The sequence below is a fragment of the Gekko japonicus genome, unplaced genomic scaffold (assembly GCF_001447785.1).
Source record: "Gekko japonicus isolate JY-2015 unplaced genomic scaffold, Gekko_japonicus_V1.1 scaffold62, whole genome shotgun sequence".
NCBI lineage: Eukaryota > Metazoa > Chordata > Lepidosauria > Squamata > Gekkonidae > Gekko > Gekko japonicus.
Window position 1 is genome coordinate 1,269,525 of NW_015166419.1, and position 20,712 is coordinate 1,290,236.

Below are 20,712 nucleotides of genomic sequence, written 5' to 3' on the forward strand. Positions count from 1 at the left end.
GGCTGCCCTTGACCCTGCTCCGAAAGTTACAGCTAGTGCAGAACGCCGCAGCACGGGTGTTGATAGCAACACCTCTGCGGGCTTGTATCCACCCAGTGCTGCATGAACTGCACTGACTGCCTATTGAATTCCGGATCCGTTTCAAGGTGCTGGTGCTTACCTTTAAAGCCCTATACAGCCAGGGGCCAGCATACCTTCGCCTCTCCCCTTTCGAGCCCCAGAGGACACTGAGGTCCATGAATCAACATCTTCTAGCAGTCCCCGACCCCAGGGACATCCGACTAGCCTCAACCAGGGTCGGGGCTTTTTCGGCCTTGGCCCCTACCTGGTGGAATGAGCTCCCCTACGAGGTCAGGGCCCTGCGGGATCTACTACAATTCCACAGGGCCTGCAAGACGGAGCTCTTCCACCGGGCTTTTGGTTGAGGCGGCGGACGTCCCTCTTCTTTCCTGGGTATCTCCCCCTTAGTGGCCTGGATTTTAACATCAGTACGGCTGAATCTGAATTGACATTGGTGGCCTGGGCTTTAACATCAATATTGTTGAATTGATATCAGAACTAGCTTGTTTGTTTTAATTGTTGTTCATTGTTGTTTTAATGATATTGTACTGAGATTGTTGTGAACTGCCCTGAGCCCATTTATGGGGAGGGTGGCATACAAATCAAATAAATAAATAAATAAAATATCGGGAGTGCACTGATCATGTACATTGGGAATAGTACTACCCCCAATCCTCTTAATGTTTGGTTGCCATGTTGGGTGGACAGGGACAACATGTGAATTTGCCATGTGCATAAAGCCTTGATACCCATGAACTCAAGCACTAAAAAAAAAAAAAATCCAGTGGTTCCCTTCACACGTACCAGTGATGTACATGCATCATAAATACAAGCAATGCCCATCTGCACACAACATGGTGACCATGTATCTCAAGAGGACATACTCACAATTTTAACATCTGAAATGGGCTTGTGACTAATAGTAAACTTGTGCTGATTGTGAAAGCAACTCACATGGTTTTGCTAATCAAATTGATCCTCACCCCCACCCTGGTGCCACTATGAGTAATTTAATGGAGAAAGCGTGGATGCTTTAGTACCAAATCAGATTCGCGCACAGCTGTCACATTGCTTTTGAGATCTGACTTTCCCATCTACTGCCTTCCAAACACCTTAGACATTCCAGACCAAAATTGAAGCCTCACACATTCCAGTGCCAATTTAAAAGCAATCCAAATATTTATGTCCTTAGATGCCAATTTAGGCATCCACGCTGCCAATGTCAGTCGAATGCCCTTATTACCCCACCCTGATTGCTCTACAGTTTAGATATACAATGTAGGTAAAGAAATGAGACACAAGATGCTAACATTTTTTGGATTGTGAAAAGAGTTTATAGAAACAAACAGCATCACGCCCCAAACATCAGATGGGGGGGAAGAAACCAACAAAACTTATTTGTCTTTCTAAACTAGCTTTATGCATAGGAAGTGTCCTCCGAAATTTCTCTTTACAAATCACTCTGAATTGCACTATATAAAGTATGCCCAAAATTTCATTCATGCTGCAAACCCTGCTACAGCCCTTCTGAGGTAGGCCTGAACCACTTCATAATGCAGATGGAAGAACACATAACTAGAACATGAAATAAAAAGCTCACTGCATATGGAAAGCTGGAACATCAGGAGTCTAACCTTGATTTCTCTTCCACATGCCTAGATTTCTATGTGCTTTGCCCCCTTCCAGCACAGGAAGTATTCCAGTGCAGGATTTCCCGGCTTGCATTTTGTAATGGTGGAACCTAAGCACTATAGCACATGTCTGCAATTCAGTTTGGTGGACTCAAATAAGCTTCAGACCAAGCTCTTAGGGGTCATAGGGTGAAGGGTCAGCCAATTTCCAACCACTCTTACCCACCCTATGTGGATGCTGGTATCCAGATTGACATCCTGCCCCAAAACTCTGGAACAAGGATTAAGTGCTGATTCACACTACCACTTTGAAGTGGTGGTGAGTTACATCAAGCAGCTGTAGTCTGGGGGAAAGGTGGAGGCTCCATCCTGGCACGTATGCCTGGCACCTGCTGCATTCCAGCCCCACCCACGTTTCAAAGGCTCCCCAGGATTTAAACATTCCAACACATGCTGAAGGTGGAATTCTGGAGTGCTTCTACTGACTTGTTTGTGTGAAGTGCACGCTGACAGCTGGAAGAACAGCAGCATAAAATTAACATGCTTTAAGCATCACTAAAAGACAATAAAAAAGGAAGGTGTTCATCACATGAAGCATGGTAAAAAGAGGGATTTGTTGGCACAAGGTATGGTGATGGCCACTAACAGATTTTTTTTAAGAGCGTGAAACAGGTTTGGGTCTTGTAGATCCAGTGTCTTGCACCAAGGGAAGACTCCTTCTGCCAGGGGAAAGCGCCTTCGCTAGCAGATCCACAGGATCCAACCCACACTCAGGAAGGGTCGGTCTGACTCCACCCCACCCTGCTGGAAACCTTCATGAATCATTCACTGGTGAGAGAAAACGCTGAACTAGATGGGCACTTGTCCTAATTCAACATGGCAGTGCTCTGTTTATTTTGAAAGCCAGCCGTTGAATATTCCCACCACACTTTTTTTTTTTAAATCCCTGCTTGCATAATAAATGCCCAAATTGCTGGTACAAGACTAGTCACCTTCATGCTAAAAATATTATCGGCCAGAGGAAGCGTCACCCCATTCAAACAGCTACAGAGAACTTCCCTTTAAGGCATATCCACATGGCAAGCTCCTGAATTGCCAGTTACCCATTTCAGCACACTATGGGAAGTGCAAGAATGGTCCCGAGGGGGGTGGGGGACAGGAACATTACCCTCTGGGACACCCAGCTTGAAGACAGCTGTCAAGGCACCACAGCTGCTCTGGATCTCTGCCGAGATCTCGTGTTCGAGTCCACACAGGTCAGGCGTGCCGAACTACCACCGTGTAGCGCCTACATGGAACAAGGGCAGCAGCGGCTCCAGAGGCCGTGGATGTCTCAAGGGCACCCCAAGACCGCCCCTGAACCCCTCGGCCATATTCCCTACACCTCTTTCACCACTTAGGAGAACAGAGGAAAGAAGGGTGAAGGATGGTGGAGGTTATGGGAATGATGTGCTCTCCCCAGGAACGTTCCCTTGCAGCAGGGAGGGGCCAGCCACCCAGACGCAAGAGTGCCCCGCCCACGCCCCTCTGTCCCAGCGTAGTCTCCTTGCCACTCTTCTCCTACTCAGGTCCCAGTAAGAGTCACGAAACTAAGATATCAACCCGCTCCCACAGGGAGAATATCCAGTCCCCAAATTACAACCATGTGGACGGGCCCAGGAAGATGACAATGAGGCAACTGGCAGATCAGCTCCCTGCATGACGGTGGTGGTGGTTGTTGTTTTTATTCAACTTTGTCATCCAGTTTGCGCTTCACTTTGGTGGTCATGTAGAGGGCTGTGAAGCTGCAGGACGCCACCACGAGAAGGCACAGGGCAGAGAAAACGGGGGCCAGGCCACTGTGCAGCCTAGTATAGATGGGTCGCCTCGTCTCATAATCCAGAAGCACTGCCTCCACCTGGGTAAGGGTGCAGAGCAGCAAGAAGACATGGAAGATCTGGTGCCCTTGCCCAACAAAATGGCACTTGCCGGGAAACCATTTCTCAGGGTACGGGTAGGCGAAAAAAAAGGCCCCAATCAGAAAAAAGAGCACGTGGCACTTGTGATACAAAACAGCCGGGTCTGCAAGCCGGGAAGAGGCATAAATGCGGTAAACCACTGGGCTGATGTCCAAAGCGTAAGCCATGGCTGAGGGCATTTCCTGGCACAGCCGGCCCTGCAGAGAGGAGAGCTGGGGGCACCTGTATTTGGCATAGCAGGACCCAGCACAGGAGAGCCAAGCTAGCAAGATCGCTCCTGGCACATAGAAGCTCACTACCCGGGCATGCCACTCTGGCTCAATGGCATAGTAGTAATGTACTAAGGCACTGCTATATTGGTAAGTGGCGACACCCACATAGTCCAAGAAGAAGAAGGCATAGTGCCAGAACTCTGATTTGGCTTGCAAGAGATGCGCCAGGGTGCTGAATGTTGAGTAGATGACAGAGGAGACGGCAATGATGAAGAGGGGCTGCGTGTGCGGATCGCCAAGGAAATCCACCACTTGGGAGAGCCGCCAGAACCTCACCAGCAGGATCATGGCGGCCACCAGGTGCGTCCAGACATTGACTGCCTCGTTGTGTTGCTGGAAGAGAGACAGGAAGTAGTACCTCCAGGTCCGGTTGACAGGGCGGTAGCCTGTGTGGATGTACGGTTTCCGGAAGAGGTGGGGCACATCCGACACCCCCACGGTGCAGGGTGAGGCAGGGAGGGCATTCTCCAGGAGCCGTGGGACCTTCCAGAGGTGCTGGACATTTATGAACAGATGACTGAGCTTCTCGGCCACAACTGTTGCCATGGCAGGAAGGCCAAGCCCTGCAGAACAAAACCCCCTTTGGGAAGAGAAGAGGGAGTTAGTCGGCATCAGGAACATTAAAGATGATTAAAGTGTCAGAGGTTGAAGCAGCAGCCATGGGGGCTTGTGTGTGTGTGAGAGAGAGACTGCAGTCAGGGAAGGCAACGCTCTGGCACAGAGCAGGGCTAGGCAACTGTCCCGGACCACAAAAAATGTCTGCAAAACAAAAGGGGACAAAGTGACAGAACTGCACTTGAAAAGAGGCAAGAACAAAAAGGAGCTATAACCCAAACAGCCAAAGGACCTTAAAAATGGTGTATTAACAATGACGTTAGCAAAACAATTAATTTAATCTAATTTTTGAATGCAGTTACAATGATCATCAACTGCAACCCAGCTAAAGTGGGCTGGATCCTATGACTCTGTTCTGCTCAGTTAGGTCCTATGAATCTCTTCTACTAAGTCTGGGGGAAAGACTTTACTTTGATGCAGAAAGCCTTTTTCCAGGGGAAAGAAGCCTCTCCCTGTTGGAGAACACTTGGGGGAAGGCAGTCATGGGATCCAACTCTGTATCAACTGTAAACATGGTGATGATATAAATTGACAATATATCATCATGATACGGCGCCCGGGCTATACTCATTTTGTACGTCTCCATCAGACCACTGCAGAAAAATTTGTAGATAATGAAGACTTCAGTGAGCATGTGTGCCATTAAACATTCTTAGTAAAACGAGCAGATGACTAAAGGCCTCAATAAGACAGAAATGGGGAAGCAGCCGTATCTTGGTGGAAATTTTGAAGTGGAGAAAGAGGAAGTGTTCTGTGGGCAGGTTTCGTCTGCCAAAATAGCTGCAGCTTCCAAAGTTTCTGCCAGGCAAGCCAGAACTAACACAACAAAGTGGGAACACAGTATGCAGATACTGGCAAAACAGGAAACTGTGCGTAATCTTATTACGTATGCCAACAACAAACGGATTTAGAAATTTGAAAAGTGTTATGCTATTGGTCTGAGATTGTGAGCTATATCTGAAAGTTTGGATACTCATTTCAGAATTGTGGCTGATTGCTGTGGAGTGCTGCTAGATTGAGAGAAGCAGTTCCGTCTTTTGAAGAAGCCTTGTGAAAACATGGTTAGTTTTAGCTAGCTTGCCCGTCATGTTGGGATTTGCTTTGCAACTAAAGAATCTTATTTACAAGCTAAAGAATCTTATTTACAAACTAATGAATCTTATTTACAAACTAAAGAATCTTATTTGGAAGACTGAAGCAGCGTGTTTTGGATTCAAGAATCGTCTCTATTTTCATCCATTGCACAGCCTTGGGATTTACTAATGAGTATGGAATTTACAAAACGCTAAGAAACATTTTCTGTGGACTGCTTTTGAAAATACTGCTCATAGTTGAGCCGATTTCTATGGACTTTGTTTGAAAATACTGCTGATAGGTGGCGCCGTTGAGAGTTATCTTATTCTACTTGTAAATAAACACACTTGGATATTTGGTTATTAATTCATCTTTAGTAACTGCTGGCTCATGTAATAAGATTACATAGACAAGCCAGAATGAGTAGGCATCTCAAATGGTATATCGAGGTCTTTGTCACCCTCACAACAATAGCCCTGTGAGGTAGGCAGCTTAGATTACATCAGTCTGTTAGCTGAAATCAAGACTTTCAAGGAATCAAAAAGGGTTCAGGCTGAAAGGAGCCATGGGGGGGGGGCGCTGTTGCCATCTGGACAAATGGATGCGAGGGCCTGATCCAGCAAGGCTGTTCTTATTATTCTTACCTTGCCTCCCTGTTCCACAGCCATACACATTTGCCCCCATGCACTTGAACTACACGTCACGAGAGACAGTAATTTTAAGTGAACTTTAAAGCCACCCCAAATGGCAAATACATTAGACAAGATGGGGGCTGGAGAGGCGACACGCAAATTCTTCCGAATTAAATCAATCAATGCAACTGTGGCATGTCTAGGATTGCCCCAGGCACAGAAGTTACAATTTACTGAATAGATTCAGGTGGGTAGCCATGTTGGTCTGAAGCAGCAGAACAAAGTTCGAGTGCAGAGCAACCAAGTTTTATTCAAGGTATAAGCTTTCGTGTGCACACACACTTCTTCAGATACATTGAAATGGAAGTTACCAGACTATACATATAGGTAGAGGGTGAGCAGCAAATTGACATACAACTTAGCACATGCAAGGACCAAATTGGAATAACACGCTAAGTTTATATGGTCACCATTTATTTGGGTTTAATTCCAAGGGGAAAACATAGTGAAGGAAATAAATATATCAAAATTGGAGGCTGATGGGCAGATGTACCCTTCTTAAGTGTTGAATGCTGAGAGTAATTAACTGAGACCCTGCTATCACGCTCCATCCATCACCTCTCAAGCGTGGAGGCAACAGTACAGCATCTTCTTCTTTAAGGTGATGCAATTGGCTGTGTAGTGTATCTCCCTTGTCCCCAGACCAGAGAAATACATTCCAGTCTTCCATTCCAAATTACATTACATTCTACTGTTCATAACACTACATTCTACTATTCCAATCTACTATTCTAAATAACAAATAAAACAAAATAAAGAGGATGTACAGCCCTTCTGGGGGATTGGTGAGAAGACAGATGGAAGGACTGAATGATATTAGCATACATAATGAGATAAGAAACCAATATCTGTATTAAGTCCTGAGGGCCTAGTTAATCTTGCATACCCATGGCAGGCTGGGATCCACCACACATGGGAGACTAGAGCTGTAAATCACAGCCCATTTAATTTTGGCATACTCCCATTCCATCATGAAAGGAATTAAAGGGACACAATCCAGCAGGGGCGTCTCCCAGGAAGCCTTGTGCCAATTATATGCCCAACAGAATCCTAGCCTTTGGTGCCCTGGGAAACAGTGCAGAAAACGGCACCCAGAACCACCAAAAAAAGGTGGGACTCTTTCTTTGCAAGGCGAGGCTAAAGCATTCTGGGTGTTTTAGTTTTGGGGGAAAGGTGACCACTATATTGATTATATGGAAGAGAGATTTATGAAACTATGAACAACAATGACAGGGCGAGAGAGGGACAGCATGGTATGGCTGGACTACAGTCTGGGAGACCTCAGTTCAGACCTCCACTCTGCTATGGAAGTTTGGTGGGTGACCTCCAGCCAGTCATATACTCTCAGCCTAATCTACCTCACAGGGGTGTTGTGATGATTAAATGGAAGAATGGGGAATGTTATAAACCACCCCAAGTTCCTTGGAGGATGGGCAGGACAGAAGGGCATTCAATAAGATCAATATAGACTATAGGTCACCCAATAAAACTGATCAGAAGGGGACTCAGAACAAACAAAAAGGAAACATTTATACAGCATGTGTGGTTTCATGGGCAACAGCCACTACATTTAGCTATGCCTATAGTCGTGATAAACAAGAACTAAACTTCCATGTTCAGAGACAGTATACCTGTGAGTATCAGAAGCTGAGAGAAACAACAGCTACCTGCTTGGCCACCGTTGGCAACAGATGGCCTGGATTAGCTATACCTTGGTCTGTCCCAGAAAGATTAATCGGGGATTGATAGCCTGCCTAACCTCTAGGCTTAGGGCAACTCACCCAAATATTTTAAATATAAAAATTTTGCACAGGGCAGAAACATACGTAAGAACATAAGAAGAGCCCTGCTGGATCAGACCAACAGTCCAGCTAGTCCAGCATCCTGTCTCACACAGTGGCCAACTAGTTCCTCCGGAGGGCCAATAACAGGACATCGAGGCCGAGGCCTTCCCCTGAGGTTGCCTCCTGGCTCTGGGATTCAGAAGTTTAGTGCCTCTGAATGTGGAGGTTCCCCTCAGCCACCATGGCTAGTAGCCATTGATAGATTTGTCCTCCATGAATCTATCTAATCCCCTTTTAAAGCTGTTTGTTCCTGTGGCCATCTCTTCATCCTCTGGCAGCAAATTCCACATTTTAATCACTCTCTGTGTAAAATAGTATTTCCTTTTGTCCGTCCTGAACCCACTGCCCATCAGTTTCACTGGATGCCCTTGAGTTTCAGTATTTTGGGAGGGGGAGAAAAAAAAATCTCTTTGTCGACTCTCTCCATCCCATGCATAATTTTTATAAACCTCTATCATGTCCCCCCTTAGTCGTATCTTTTCTAAACTAAAAAATCCCAGACTCATTAGCCTTTCCTCATAGGGAAGGTGCTTAAACCCCCTAATAATCTTGGTTGCCCTCCCTCTGTACTTTTTCCAGCTCTGCAGTGTCCTTTTGGAAACACAGTGACCAGAACTGTACACAGTATTCCAAATGAGGCCGCACCACAGATCTATACAGGGGCATTACAATTATCTGCTGTTTTAGTCTCAGTCCCTTTCCTAATAATCCCTAACCCTAACCCTAACCCTAAATTTGCCTTTTTCACCGCTGCAGCACACTGGGTTGACACGTTCCACAAGGACCCCAAGATCTTTTCCCCTCTCAGTCTCAGCAGGTTCAGACCCCATCAGCCTATACTTGAAGTTGGGATTATTTTATCCCTATATGCAACACCTTACACTTTCCAACACTGAACTTCCATTTGCCACATTGTCACCCACTCATTCAGTTTATGGAGGTCCTCTTGGAGCTCTTGACAACCAGCCTTGGATTTCACCATCCTGAATAATTTGGTGCCATCTGCAAACTTGGCCACTACACTACTCACACCTATTTCCAGCTAACCGATGACTAAATTAAATAGTACTGGCCCCAATACCGATCCTTGTGCGGCCCCCACTGCTTACTTCCCTCCACGGTGAGAACTGTCCATTAATTCCTACTCTTTGCTTCCGGTCATTTAACCAGTTTTTAATCCATAAGAGAACCCGTCCTCTTATCTGATGACTGTTAAATTTACTCAGGAGTCTTTGGTGAGGTACCTTGTCAAAAGCCTTTTGAAAGTCCAGGTACATAATGTCTGTGCGCGCGCACACACACACACACACACACACACACACAGAGAGAATTCAGTTGGAAACTTTCCAAAAAAGCCACAAAACATTTTGCAGATGTAATCAAATGAGAGAGCCCTGATCTCCAGTTCCAGTAAATTATAACCCACCCAGCCTCCTTCTGACTGGAAACTCTGGACCCTGATTTCCATTCTCAGCAGCAGTCTTTTCCCACCATAGCCAGAGGTGGCTCACACAGAGCTGGGCTAGCCCACGAAGCACCCTGACAAGCCTTCATACTGCTAGATCATCTCACAATGAAATGGTTTAGCACTGCAGAAGATGCGAGTTTCAGATCCCAGCATCAAGGAGTTGGTGATGTGAAAGACCCTTGACCAAAGACCCTGGAAGGCCACTGCCAGACAGAATGGACAAGACTGACCTTGATAGAACAAGTGTCTGACTCCATATAAGACAACTTAATGTGTGGTCCTATGCATGTATTCTGCATAAGGCAGTTTTGTGTGCTTAAGGATTGCGGGGGGGGGGATTCCCTGTTTCTCCTCCCTGGATCAAACTACAGTTCCATGTGTCTACACCAGCTGTCTTCTCATTTACAAAAGTTAGCACTCCTCTTTACTGCATACAACATAGAGGGGCTGTACAAGGGTTGAAAACAGTTTATCGTGACACACTTGACATAAAAATATGTGAACTTGAGCTGCGGTGGCTCAAGTGGTTAAGACGCTGAACTGCAGGCTGTGGTAGGTCGGTAGTTCAGCAGTTCGAGACCTGGGTGCCGCATGACGGAGTGAGCTCCCATCTCTAGTTCCAGCTCCTGCTAACCTAGCAGTTTGAAAGCAAGAAATTGCAAGTAGATAAATAGGTACCACTTTGGTGGGAAGGTAACAGCGTTCCGTGCGCCTTGGTGTTTAGTCATGCCGGCCACATGACCACGGAAACGTCTTCGGACAGCGCTTGCTCTTCGGCTTTGAAACGGAGATGAGCACCGCAACCCTAGAGTCGGACTCGACTTGCTTTCAAGCAAGGGAAACTTTACCTTTACCTTTTTACAAGGGTTGGAGACAGTTTATCGTGACACACTTGACATAAAAATATGTGAACTTGGAATCATGGGAAGGGGGGAACAATTTGGAAATCCATCCTACCCAAAGAGCTCCCCCCGACAGGATTCTCTAGGATCTCAGGAGCTTCAAGCGGGGTGATCCCCCTGCCCCACTTTCCCCCTTCAACTGACTCTCAGATGCTCTCAACACTCAGGGACTCAGGACATAAATTCAATCCTCATCAGGCTAATTTTTATGGGCTCCCCCCCTTGTTAATTTAGAAAAACATCTGCAGATTCAGGGAGTCCCCCAAGTGTGAAAGACCAGAGTTTTGTCTACAGAAAGGCTGGTCTGGCTACTTTTAGGACTGACACAGCAACCAGCCAGGTTCCTACCAGAAATAGTGACTGGCGAAACCCTGTTATGACAGAGGATTCTATACATTTCATAAGAGGTGCCCAGTTGGATGAGACCAATGGTCCATCTAGTCCAGAATCCTGTTGCACACGGTGGCCAACCAGTCTCTGCTACAATCAGGGTTTATAAAATTAGGCATGGGATGGAGAAAAAGTGGAGAGAGAGAACTTTTTCTCCTTCTCCCATATAGCAGCACTCAGGGGTACCTAGTGAAGGCAATGGGAAATAAGATTCAGAACTAACAAAAGGAAATACTCCTTTATTCAACACCTAATTAACAGCTGACAGATCCACAGGGTAGAGAATTAAAGCAGGATTTGCAGATCTGGCATGTTACAGTAATTGGGAACGAACAAACAAAAAAAATCCCCCCTTTCCTTTCGTTTACTAAATTTCTATCCTGTCCCTCCTCCAAGCAGCAGCAGATATGAAGTTTTCCCCATTTCACCCACAACAACCCTGCAAGGAAGTTTAAGCTTGAGAGAGACTGACTGGCCCAAGGTCATTCAACAAGATGTGTCACGGGAGATCCTGGATTCAGACCTCTCATGGATTCCTCTTTTCCCATCTGTAACCCTACAGAGCTACTCTCAAGATCAGGGAAGCCACTCAAGGAGAGGAGAGGATTCAACCACCCATGAAGTTTTCCTTTTTTTTTTTTGCCCCCCGGAGGGGATTTTTATTGCATTTTCTATAAACTACAAACTACAACGAAAAATAGTGAGGGAACATCTACATCTAAGGAGGAAGGAAAGAAAACCACTACTAACTAAAACCCCAAGTATAGGAGATCATTACATCAGCTTATATTAGTCTAAAATGCTTATATTACATTGAACATAGTCGATTAAGCAAAAATATTTATCTTTTTAACCATTTTTAAGCTGTTTAAAGACAGTTAAAGACAAGAGCATCATTTATATCATATGCTTTAAGGCACCATTCAGAGTCCTTCAGCCTTCACTTGGCTTTATCTTTTCTAATCCTCAATTGGTATTCTCGTTTAGGGGCAGCCGCCCCTTTTTCTGACATACAAGTACCGTGCACAGATGATTATAACATATCATAACTAATTTTATATTTTTTGAAAAACATTTAAATTTCTACATATATAATGAATCATCTTAATCACAATTCCCAATATAAGATATCAAAAATATCAAATATCATCTCCAAGAATCTCAAAAGCTATTGTACAACCTTATAATTAATAATAGTCCTCCTCTGTTAAATAACAGTTTCAAAAGGGAGGACTCCTTAAAGTCTCTTTATAACATGTGCTCTGTCTTCTTCCAACAGAGGTCCAGATATCCTTCTGTTTCATAATCTTCCTCAGGTAGATCAACAACAATTTTCAGCACAAGGTTGCCACATACTAACATACAAGATAGCAGAAACAGAATAGGTTACAATGCTAGTAATCTCATATTAGACAGAGTCTCAAAGAAGTGAAAAGTTCTTACCCAAAGTTTTAATCCAAAATTCTCTTTCAACAAACCCTGCAATTTTTTTTATGAGCTACAAGCCTCCTCCAAAGTGAAAAGCACGTTTTAATCCAAAGTTCTCTTTCAATGAACGCTGCAAAAAAATTTTTTTGATGAGCTACAAGCCTCCTCCAAAGTGATAAGCCCCTTTTTCTGAAGCAGAATCCTCGTCAGAAGGCACAGAGTCCAATTCACCGCTAGATTTGCTGTCATCTTCTTCTTTAGCGTCCTCAGCTGGTTCTCCCAGTTACAATCTCAGGAACTCACGCGCTTTGGAAACAGTAAATTTTTTCTTTTTTGTCCTGCAGTTTGAAAATGACGCCTTCAGGGGTTAACCATCTGTAGGAAATGCTTTGTTTGTTAAAAAAAAAAAGATTAAGTCTTTGTACTTCTTCCTCTTCTTCCTTATTTCAAATGGGATGTCTTTTAAAATCCTGATGGTGTTGCCTCCAATTTTCAGGGGTGTTCCTGTAGTTGCTTTCAGGATAGAATCCCTCACGTGCCTCTTCGAGAATCTTACAACAATTTCCCCAGGCAGATTGTTTTTCTTTATATATCCTGAATATGACCTATAGGCCAAATCCATATCGCTTATCAACAGTTCCGCCTTCATCTCTGTCACTGGGGCCAATACTTCACTCATCATTTCCTTTAGATTCTCTCCTTAAATCTCTGGCAAGTCCTGAAAGCGAAGAATCATGTTAGCCTTTTCCATTTGTAGTTGTAGCAATTGATCTTCTGTGGGGACTTGCTTCTTTTCCAGTTGTTTTACTTTTTTCTTCACCTTTTGGGCAGTGACATCCACTTTTTTCACCTTCTCAGCTGTTTGATTCATCATTTTCAAAGTCTCATTTATCTGGGTTTGCTGAGCGGTGATACATTGAGTCATATTAGACATCTGTTCCTTGAAGTTATTCAGCTGGTCCATTAGAGGGAGCATGGATTCTGCCAAAATCTTTGCCAGCTCGTTGGTTCCTTCCGGTTTTGGGCTGTCCGTCACTTTCGATTTCAGCAACTTCTCCTTTTCCGTCCTCTTCCCCACCATGTTCCTCAGTTTGTTTACTTTCGCAAATTTTTTGAAAGTCTCTGAATATGCGCTTCAACGCTCAAACACTCCTTGGTAAGTATTTCTTAACCGTTTTAACCATTTCTTTCTTCCACTCCCTCCTCATTCGCTCAAAAGTTCATGTGCTTGGGAGGCGTCCCTCCCCCGCTCACCTTAATTTCTGCTGCGTAGGTTAGGGTAGGGAGCTTTCTTTTCTCTTTAAACATCTCTTAAACGACTCATGTTCATAATCGGTCCTCGGACCTCGTGTTAGCCTTTTGGACGCTCGATCTCCTGCGCTTGCCCCGGTTAGCGTTGCTTAAGTCCATTCGGTCTCTCAGCACGGAGAACCGTCGGAACGGAGAGGCGCCTCAATTCTCTGGCATTCCGCCATCGAAGAGGCGACCTCTCAGAAGTTCCATGGCCAGGGTCCCTTCAACCGGGTCCCTGGGGGGGTGACGAGCCTGCGCACCCCCTCCTTTGGCTGGAGTGCAGCTTCACCCCCGGGAGGTCCGGGAGGTGAGTCTGCTCTAGCGTGCCGCCATCACTGGAACCGACTCACTGTTTGTTGTTGGTCATAAGACCTCGCTCAAAATGCATTTTAAATGCTCGGTCTCCAACGCTTGTCCCGGTCAGCGGCTCTAGTTCCATTTGGACGCATAGCGGCAGGACCGTCGGGGCAGAAGAGCGCCTCAATTCCTCAGCATCACGCTGGTGAAGAGGCCACACTTCAAAAGCCCCATGGCTAGGAGCCTTTCACAAAGGCTCCGGGGGGGAGTAGTGAACAATCACCCCCCCTCCTAACCGCTAGCGCGCAGATCGCACCCCCGGGAGGTCCAGGAGGTGCGTCTGCCAGTGTGTCGCCATAAACTGGAAGTCCCCATGAAGTTTTCCTAATATAAATTGTCCCCCCCCACAAAAAAAACCCCTACAGTTAGCTCCAGGCTGGAAAAAGGGGCCAATTTAAGAGCCATAACTGCCCTCCTCCCTGCAGAGACCATATCAGCTGGGGTGGGGCAGAGGTTTCCTTTGGGTTGAAAGTATGTATAGAAAGCATTAACCACCAGCTCCCTCAAGGGCCTTCCCAGATGTTCAAAGCAACCATATCAAGTTTTTAATTAGGTGTTTTTTTAAAATAAAAGAACCACCATGGGAAATCCTAAATTAACAATCTCCCACATCACACCTAGTTTGGCCCTGAGCAAACCTCCATGGACCAAGACTAACCACCTGTCTGCTACACTGGGGCAGAGAAATGGATGATTGAAGTCTGCTGGTAGACCAGTGCCTAATTTCTAGCGTAGTGGTTCCCAACCAGGGGGCTAGGGATCCCTGGGGAGACATGGAGTTATTGCAAGGTGGCTGTGAATGCATAAGCACACTAAAGGTGCGTTCAGACGCGCCGTTTGATCTGGTGTCGTGACAAATCAGCAACGGATTTTATCTGCACGATCACACAGTCAACATCTGCCTCCCATCCCCAGCCATTGGTTTCAGCTCAAAACCGCTTTAAACCGGAGTATTTTGTTACCAGGTCCCAAAGTGGTGTTTTCTCAGCTCTCCTGTTTAAAGCCGCATTTTCCACGTGTGATTGCTCCTCAAGCCACTTCCGGTTTAAACCCCCTCCCCACTCAAAAGCTGCCCGAGGCTTCCGCTTTTCACCCACCATTTTTTTAATGCGCTGGCGGTGTGCACATAGGCGGAGCTCCACCACCGCGTTTAGAAAACCGACATTTAAACGGTCACTTGTTTTAGCGTTTAGATTAGTTCAGGATCTCACGGAGGCCATTTTCGGGTCAAACATTTAAAGGGAAGTCTTTTGTTGGAGGGGTTGGATTGATTCGCCCTGGTGGTTCTGCGCATGTGCCATGATCATTTCCCCCCTTCTACGGAGGGGTGCCTATGCACATGCGCAAACTGAGGAGAGAAAAAACGCCGACATAAGCTCCCGCGCGTCGGTAGTGTAGATAGCGGGGAGCGCTGCAACTGCGCGGTGAGGCAGGATAAGGGAGGTAAGTGTGATCAAATATAATCCAGTTACAACCGGAGCAGTTTAACCCGCTCTCAGCACGCCGTCTGACCACACCCTAAGCATTGTCATTTTTAACGTTTTAGTTATTATGTGTTTTCTCAATCAACGGATACTACTACTACCATGTGGAGGGGTCTATGAAATTTTCCAATGTGAAAAAGGGGTCCTCATATTCCAAGCGGTTGGGAACCACCTTCCAGGATTCTTGCCAAGCATTACCTGGACTTTTGTTTGGTCCAGTAAGACACAATCCTATTACTGCATTCTCAAGATCACTGAACACAAATTAGCAATGCCTGAAGTGCTAACAGTTCACAAATATACACTCTGGCTTTACAACATGTTGGCAAACCCTGGGTATTCTCTTTCAAAATAAGATGATAACTGGGCGACCCATCTCAGCACTATCCCAAAGCAATCCTTCAAAGTGGAAGCTTTCTGCTTATTAAACTACTAAGTCCTCTCTTGCTTCCTTCGGTAACACAGAACACCATCTTGGGGTAACATGCACGTTTGTTTCTATGTCACCACAAGTTTAAAGGCAGGTTACAGTTCTTTAACTGGTCAACAGTAACCTCTTATCCAAACGAGCAGCTGTGATTCAAGCCAACACCCTACTGTTATATAATGCAAAGGATTGAAGGTGGGGCTGGAATCCTCCACACTCTGTAAGCAGCCACTGTTTATCAAGATCTGCTTTCTTCATTTGGGGAAAGAAAAAAAGCCAGACTACAAAAATGTTAAAAATAACATTACATACAAAAAACAAAGCAGTATGATGAACCCCTCTCAAACTTAACAGTCCTCTCAGCTCCTGGCTCCTTTTGTATCTCTTAGTGGCCTGAGTACCACTCCCACCCTGGTTTCAGTGTTATGAAAAGATCTTTAAGAGGAAGCCACAGGCTGACGTCTGATCTCCTGCCCCTCCTCAGAGTCAAGCAAGGTCCAAAACAGATTTGGACAACGCTTCCAAACAGAATAATGACATCTGAGAGACTTTCTTGCACCAAAGCTGCAGGAGGTTTTCTGCTCTCATCTGTTTGTCCCAGATGGATTCAGCCTACATTTTCCAACAGCAGAATGGAACTTTCCTGCCCCTCCCCGCCAATGCTGCTCCAGCGTGATGTGATACCAGACAATGAGGAACAATGGGGGGAGTGACCTGCAACAGGAAGGGGCAATCAATGAAACTTGCCAATTTAACCTGGATTCAAGCCAAGGGTCCTCTCTCCGCATTTACCCCTGCAATTTAAGATCTCAGGGATTCAGGATATCTCTTAGAAAGTTTGCACTTATGCAACTTTTGTTGCCATAAAAACATTCCATTTCATCCTGTGCAAGCTTGCTCAGAAGAAAGTCTCATTGAATCCAATTAGACGCAGTGCCAAGTAATGAATTCCAGAGATGTAGCTGTTTTATAGGCTGGGATAACACTGCATAAGATTGCAATGCTCTGGCCTGGATTGCTCAGTCTCCTCAGATCTTGGAAGCTAAGCAGGGTTGGCCCTGGCAAGTTATTTAGATGGGAAACCTCCAATGAATACCAGGGTTGTGACACAGAGGCAGGCAATGGCAAGCCACCTCTGAACATCTCTTGCCTTGAAAACCCTATGGGGCTGCCATAAATCAGCTGTGACTTGATGGCAACCCCCCCCCCTGCAACATTACAGCACCAGACTGTGCATGCTTACTCAGAAGTAAGTCCCATTATGTTCAACATTGCTTTCGATTGTCCCCTTAGTTTAGCCCTGTTCACCTAAATTACAGTGAATGCAGATACAGCCTGCATGAAGATATACACCCACTCCTGTTTGTGAGAAGAAGGCAACATGTGTTGCCAGTGCCACGCCGATGCGATCAGCACGACTAATGGGCCCGCCAACTCCAAAAAATCTCCCGAGGAGCCTGAAGAGAGCGGAGGGAAGATGCCGACCCGAAGCCGAGGAGACGAGACGAGCTGAAGACACGTCAACTGAATCCCACCGGGTGCCGTTAGGTAGTCCTGCCCCTAATACGAGATATATATATATGTGTGCCCATAGATAGGGATAATACAAACTATGTAAGCCGCTCAGAGACCCATGGGAGGGGTTCGAGCGGGGTAGAAGTTGAAGGTAAATAAATAAATAAATAAATAATGTGTTCACTTTACAGATGACAACAGGGGCCAGTCCCAGGATAAAGGTGTGGTTTCAATCGCACATTCAGCTGTACATGCATTCCCTATAACATGAGAATTACTTAAATGTAAGTAAAAAGAAAAATCAAATGTCCATTGCATACCAACTGTACATGCATTCATTCTAACTTGGGAACAGGGCTTTTGTTACAGTAAAGCAGGATTTATGGCACTTTAAAGATTTACTGAAGCAAATTCTCTTGCACTAGCTTCATCCGATGCATGTTCCCTTCATTAGCAGACACATGGGAGAGTACAGAATAGGAAAACTAAATGGTGAAGCATATGGTCAAGTACTGATGCTATTCTATTTTTAAAAACCTTGCGCTGAGTCTCCTCAGAGCATATATTGCATTTCTCAGGCTTTCTCTAGATCTCTGCCACCAACAGTTTGTTACCACCTCGGGCATCCAGCAGAACAGGCACTGGTCCACAAGAGCTCCTGCCACAATAAACCCGCCAGCCTTCAAGGTGCCACCACAAGATTAGTTTTTCCATTTTACTCCCAGGTCAGAGTGCAAAGCAAAACTAAGTGGCTGAAATTGATCTGCGCCCCCAACCCCCTTCTATCTTTTAAAATCTTGTGACATCAAGCCCGATGAAAAGTCCCGCTGGGCTCATTTGGCTGGTTCCAGAAACGGCATTGCATGGATCTTTTTGGTGTTCCTAAAGGTAAAGGTCCCCTTGCTCGAAAGCCAGTTGAGTCCGACTCTAGGGTTGCGGTGCTCATCTCCGTTTCAAAGCCGAAGAGCCAGCGCTGTCCGAAGACGTTTCCGTGGTCCTGTGGCCGGCATGACTAAACACCTTCCCACCAAAGTGGTACCTATTTATCTACTTGCAATTTCTTGCTTTCGAACTGCTAGGTTGGCAGGAGGTGTTCCTAGATAAGCGTAAAAACAAGTCTCACGGAACTCAGCGGGGCTTGCTTCCGAGGAAGCACGCAGGGGCGCGGAATGCACACACACCCCGGCATACGATCTGCAGCTTTCCCCAGAGCCAGCCCAGGGGGCCCCCCCCCCCACTTTTGCAGGTCCCCCCTCACCGACTGGGGGTTCGTGCGCACGCACATGTATGTCCCACCGCCGGGTTTCGCTCTTTCGCACCCCACTTTCCCGCCTCCCCGCCTCTTACTGACCTCCGACTTCTTTTTCCTGAGGATGCTCCAGATTCCGCCTCGTCCTCAACTCCAGCGGGGCCGATGGGCAGGAAGCGGCAGTGAGACCCAACCCAAGCAGGCAAGGCCGCCCTTCTGCGGCAGCAACCGCCTCTCGCAGAAAAGACCCGCCTCGCCTCTTGGCCTCCCCCCCCCCAGCTGCTGGCCCCCTCTGACCAGAAGCGCCCCCCCCAGCAAAGTGGCGGGAGATTGGCGATGCGCGCGAGCTGCCGAATTCTGGCTCTGCCTTCAGCTGCTAGGCTGAAAGGGAGAACCTGCGGAGACGGTTCCTGTCATTTTAAAAGTACGTCTTGCTCGGCCACCTGGAGAAGGTGCACTTGGCAAAATTCTCCCCGTGTCCCCCCCTACTGGAAGAACAGAAGCCCTGCCGGCCCCTTCTTTGCATCTGTCCACTCTATTGCACGCTCTCCATTACATAATAGGGGGGGGCACGTGGCATGGAAGGGCCCCCACCACGCGCGCGCGCAGGCAGGAGAACGGGGTGGCGGAAGGGACTGCGTCAGGCAGCTGGGGGATGCCGGCTGGAGTGTTCCTTAGCATTTAAAAACAGTCACCAGAGCCGAAGAATTTTATTTGTGGCAGAAGCTGTGAGGGAGAAATGTTGCATCCCCTCTCTTGGCTTCTTCTGGTCCTATTTGCAAGGAGTTTAAAAACAGCAGGAGCATTCCAGTCTGCCTGCTGGCCAAGCTGGGAAAGCCTCTCACAGCACCTCGTTTTCTTGCATGGCTGAAAACAGGAAGGCTAATGCTCCTTTGAACTAAGTGCTGCACTTGAGATGAATACATCAGAACAGCAAGTTCAACTTGAACATCCATTTTATTTCGAAATCGTTTTCAGTTGTTTCTCTGCGCATTTAGTGAGTAAACAGTGCCTCGGTTGGAGCAAAGCTTAGCAGTTCAGGTTTTGGAATCCACTACAATTTTTTGGGCACTAGCAGTGTACTGGTGATGGGGGCGCTATAGGCCTATATTTTGTGCCATAAACACAGCTGTACTTTTCAAATCACCAACACCTAGCAGAAGGAGCAAATGCACATGGGGAAGAGCGCTCTTACTGAAAGATTATGGCCCTTTGGAGCAACCATACATCACAAGTCCTTCCGACATCAGCATATCCCTTCCCAGAGCAACAGCAATATGGGGAGGAGCTGCAGCATGCAAGAATGGAACAGGACCCCACATTGCAGCCGTTTCCATGCACAAACATCAGAGAAAGCTTTGTTCAGGACAGTGTACATACTCCTGATTCCACTTTACACACTTGTGAGATTATACAGCCATTGTACGAACAACAGTATCAATTCTACTACCGCTCATCACCTTTCACAATAAGAAATGTTCATTTTAAACATAATCCTTAACAATTATCCCCAATGTCACAAAATCAGTTAGAAAATTGACCATGTGTCCTTTTGTCAACTGGACTTACACAAGCTGGTCAACCCCCCCCCTACCATTCTCTTCTTCCTCCCAAGGATTCAGGGAGGCAACAGCTGATAGACTAGCAACACTGCTGATCTAAACTGACCCAGTCAAATCTCCCTGATTACATAAAGTGCATGCCTCAAATGATGATCAGGAAGTCCCACTGAAAACGTGTTGGGAGTTAAACCTGAAGCCAGTCTTTCAAATGGCACTACTTGTTTTGAGACCAAACTTCACTTGCATAGAACTAGCAGAACAGTAATCAGTTCTCTCTAAAATGCTTATAGCAGTGTATGGAGGGGGGTAATCCTTTCCCCATCCTGGCCCCATGGGACAAACATACAGGAGTCCTTAAAAGTTAAGTACTCATCTGGTTTGGCCTTTTTCACACATGCACTCTCTCTGAGCTACACCTATATGCACTATGCTTTGCACCAAGGTAGCTTCTGAACTACCACAGACATCAAGCCAGCGTGGTATAGGGGATG

At 46.3% G+C, this 20,712-nt stretch overlaps 1 protein-coding gene across 1 annotated transcript; it reads right to left on the minus strand.

The window, feature by feature from the left end:
* Nucleotides 1-1,423: 1,423 nt before the first annotated feature.
* Nucleotides 1,424-18,825, minus strand: PAQR7 (progestin and adipoQ receptor family member VII). The gene is made up of 2 exons (XM_015411635.1): nucleotides 18,762-18,825; nucleotides 1,424-4,501 (listed from the first exon to the last, which is right to left on the minus strand). The coding sequence occupies exon 2, from the start codon at nucleotides 4,465-4,467 to the stop codon at nucleotides 3,415-3,417; it is 1,053 nt and encodes a 350-aa protein (XP_015267121.1). The 5' UTR covers nucleotides 4,468-4,501; nucleotides 18,762-18,825; the 3' UTR covers nucleotides 1,424-3,414.
* Between the last annotated feature and the right edge of the window lie 1,887 nt (nucleotides 18,826-20,712).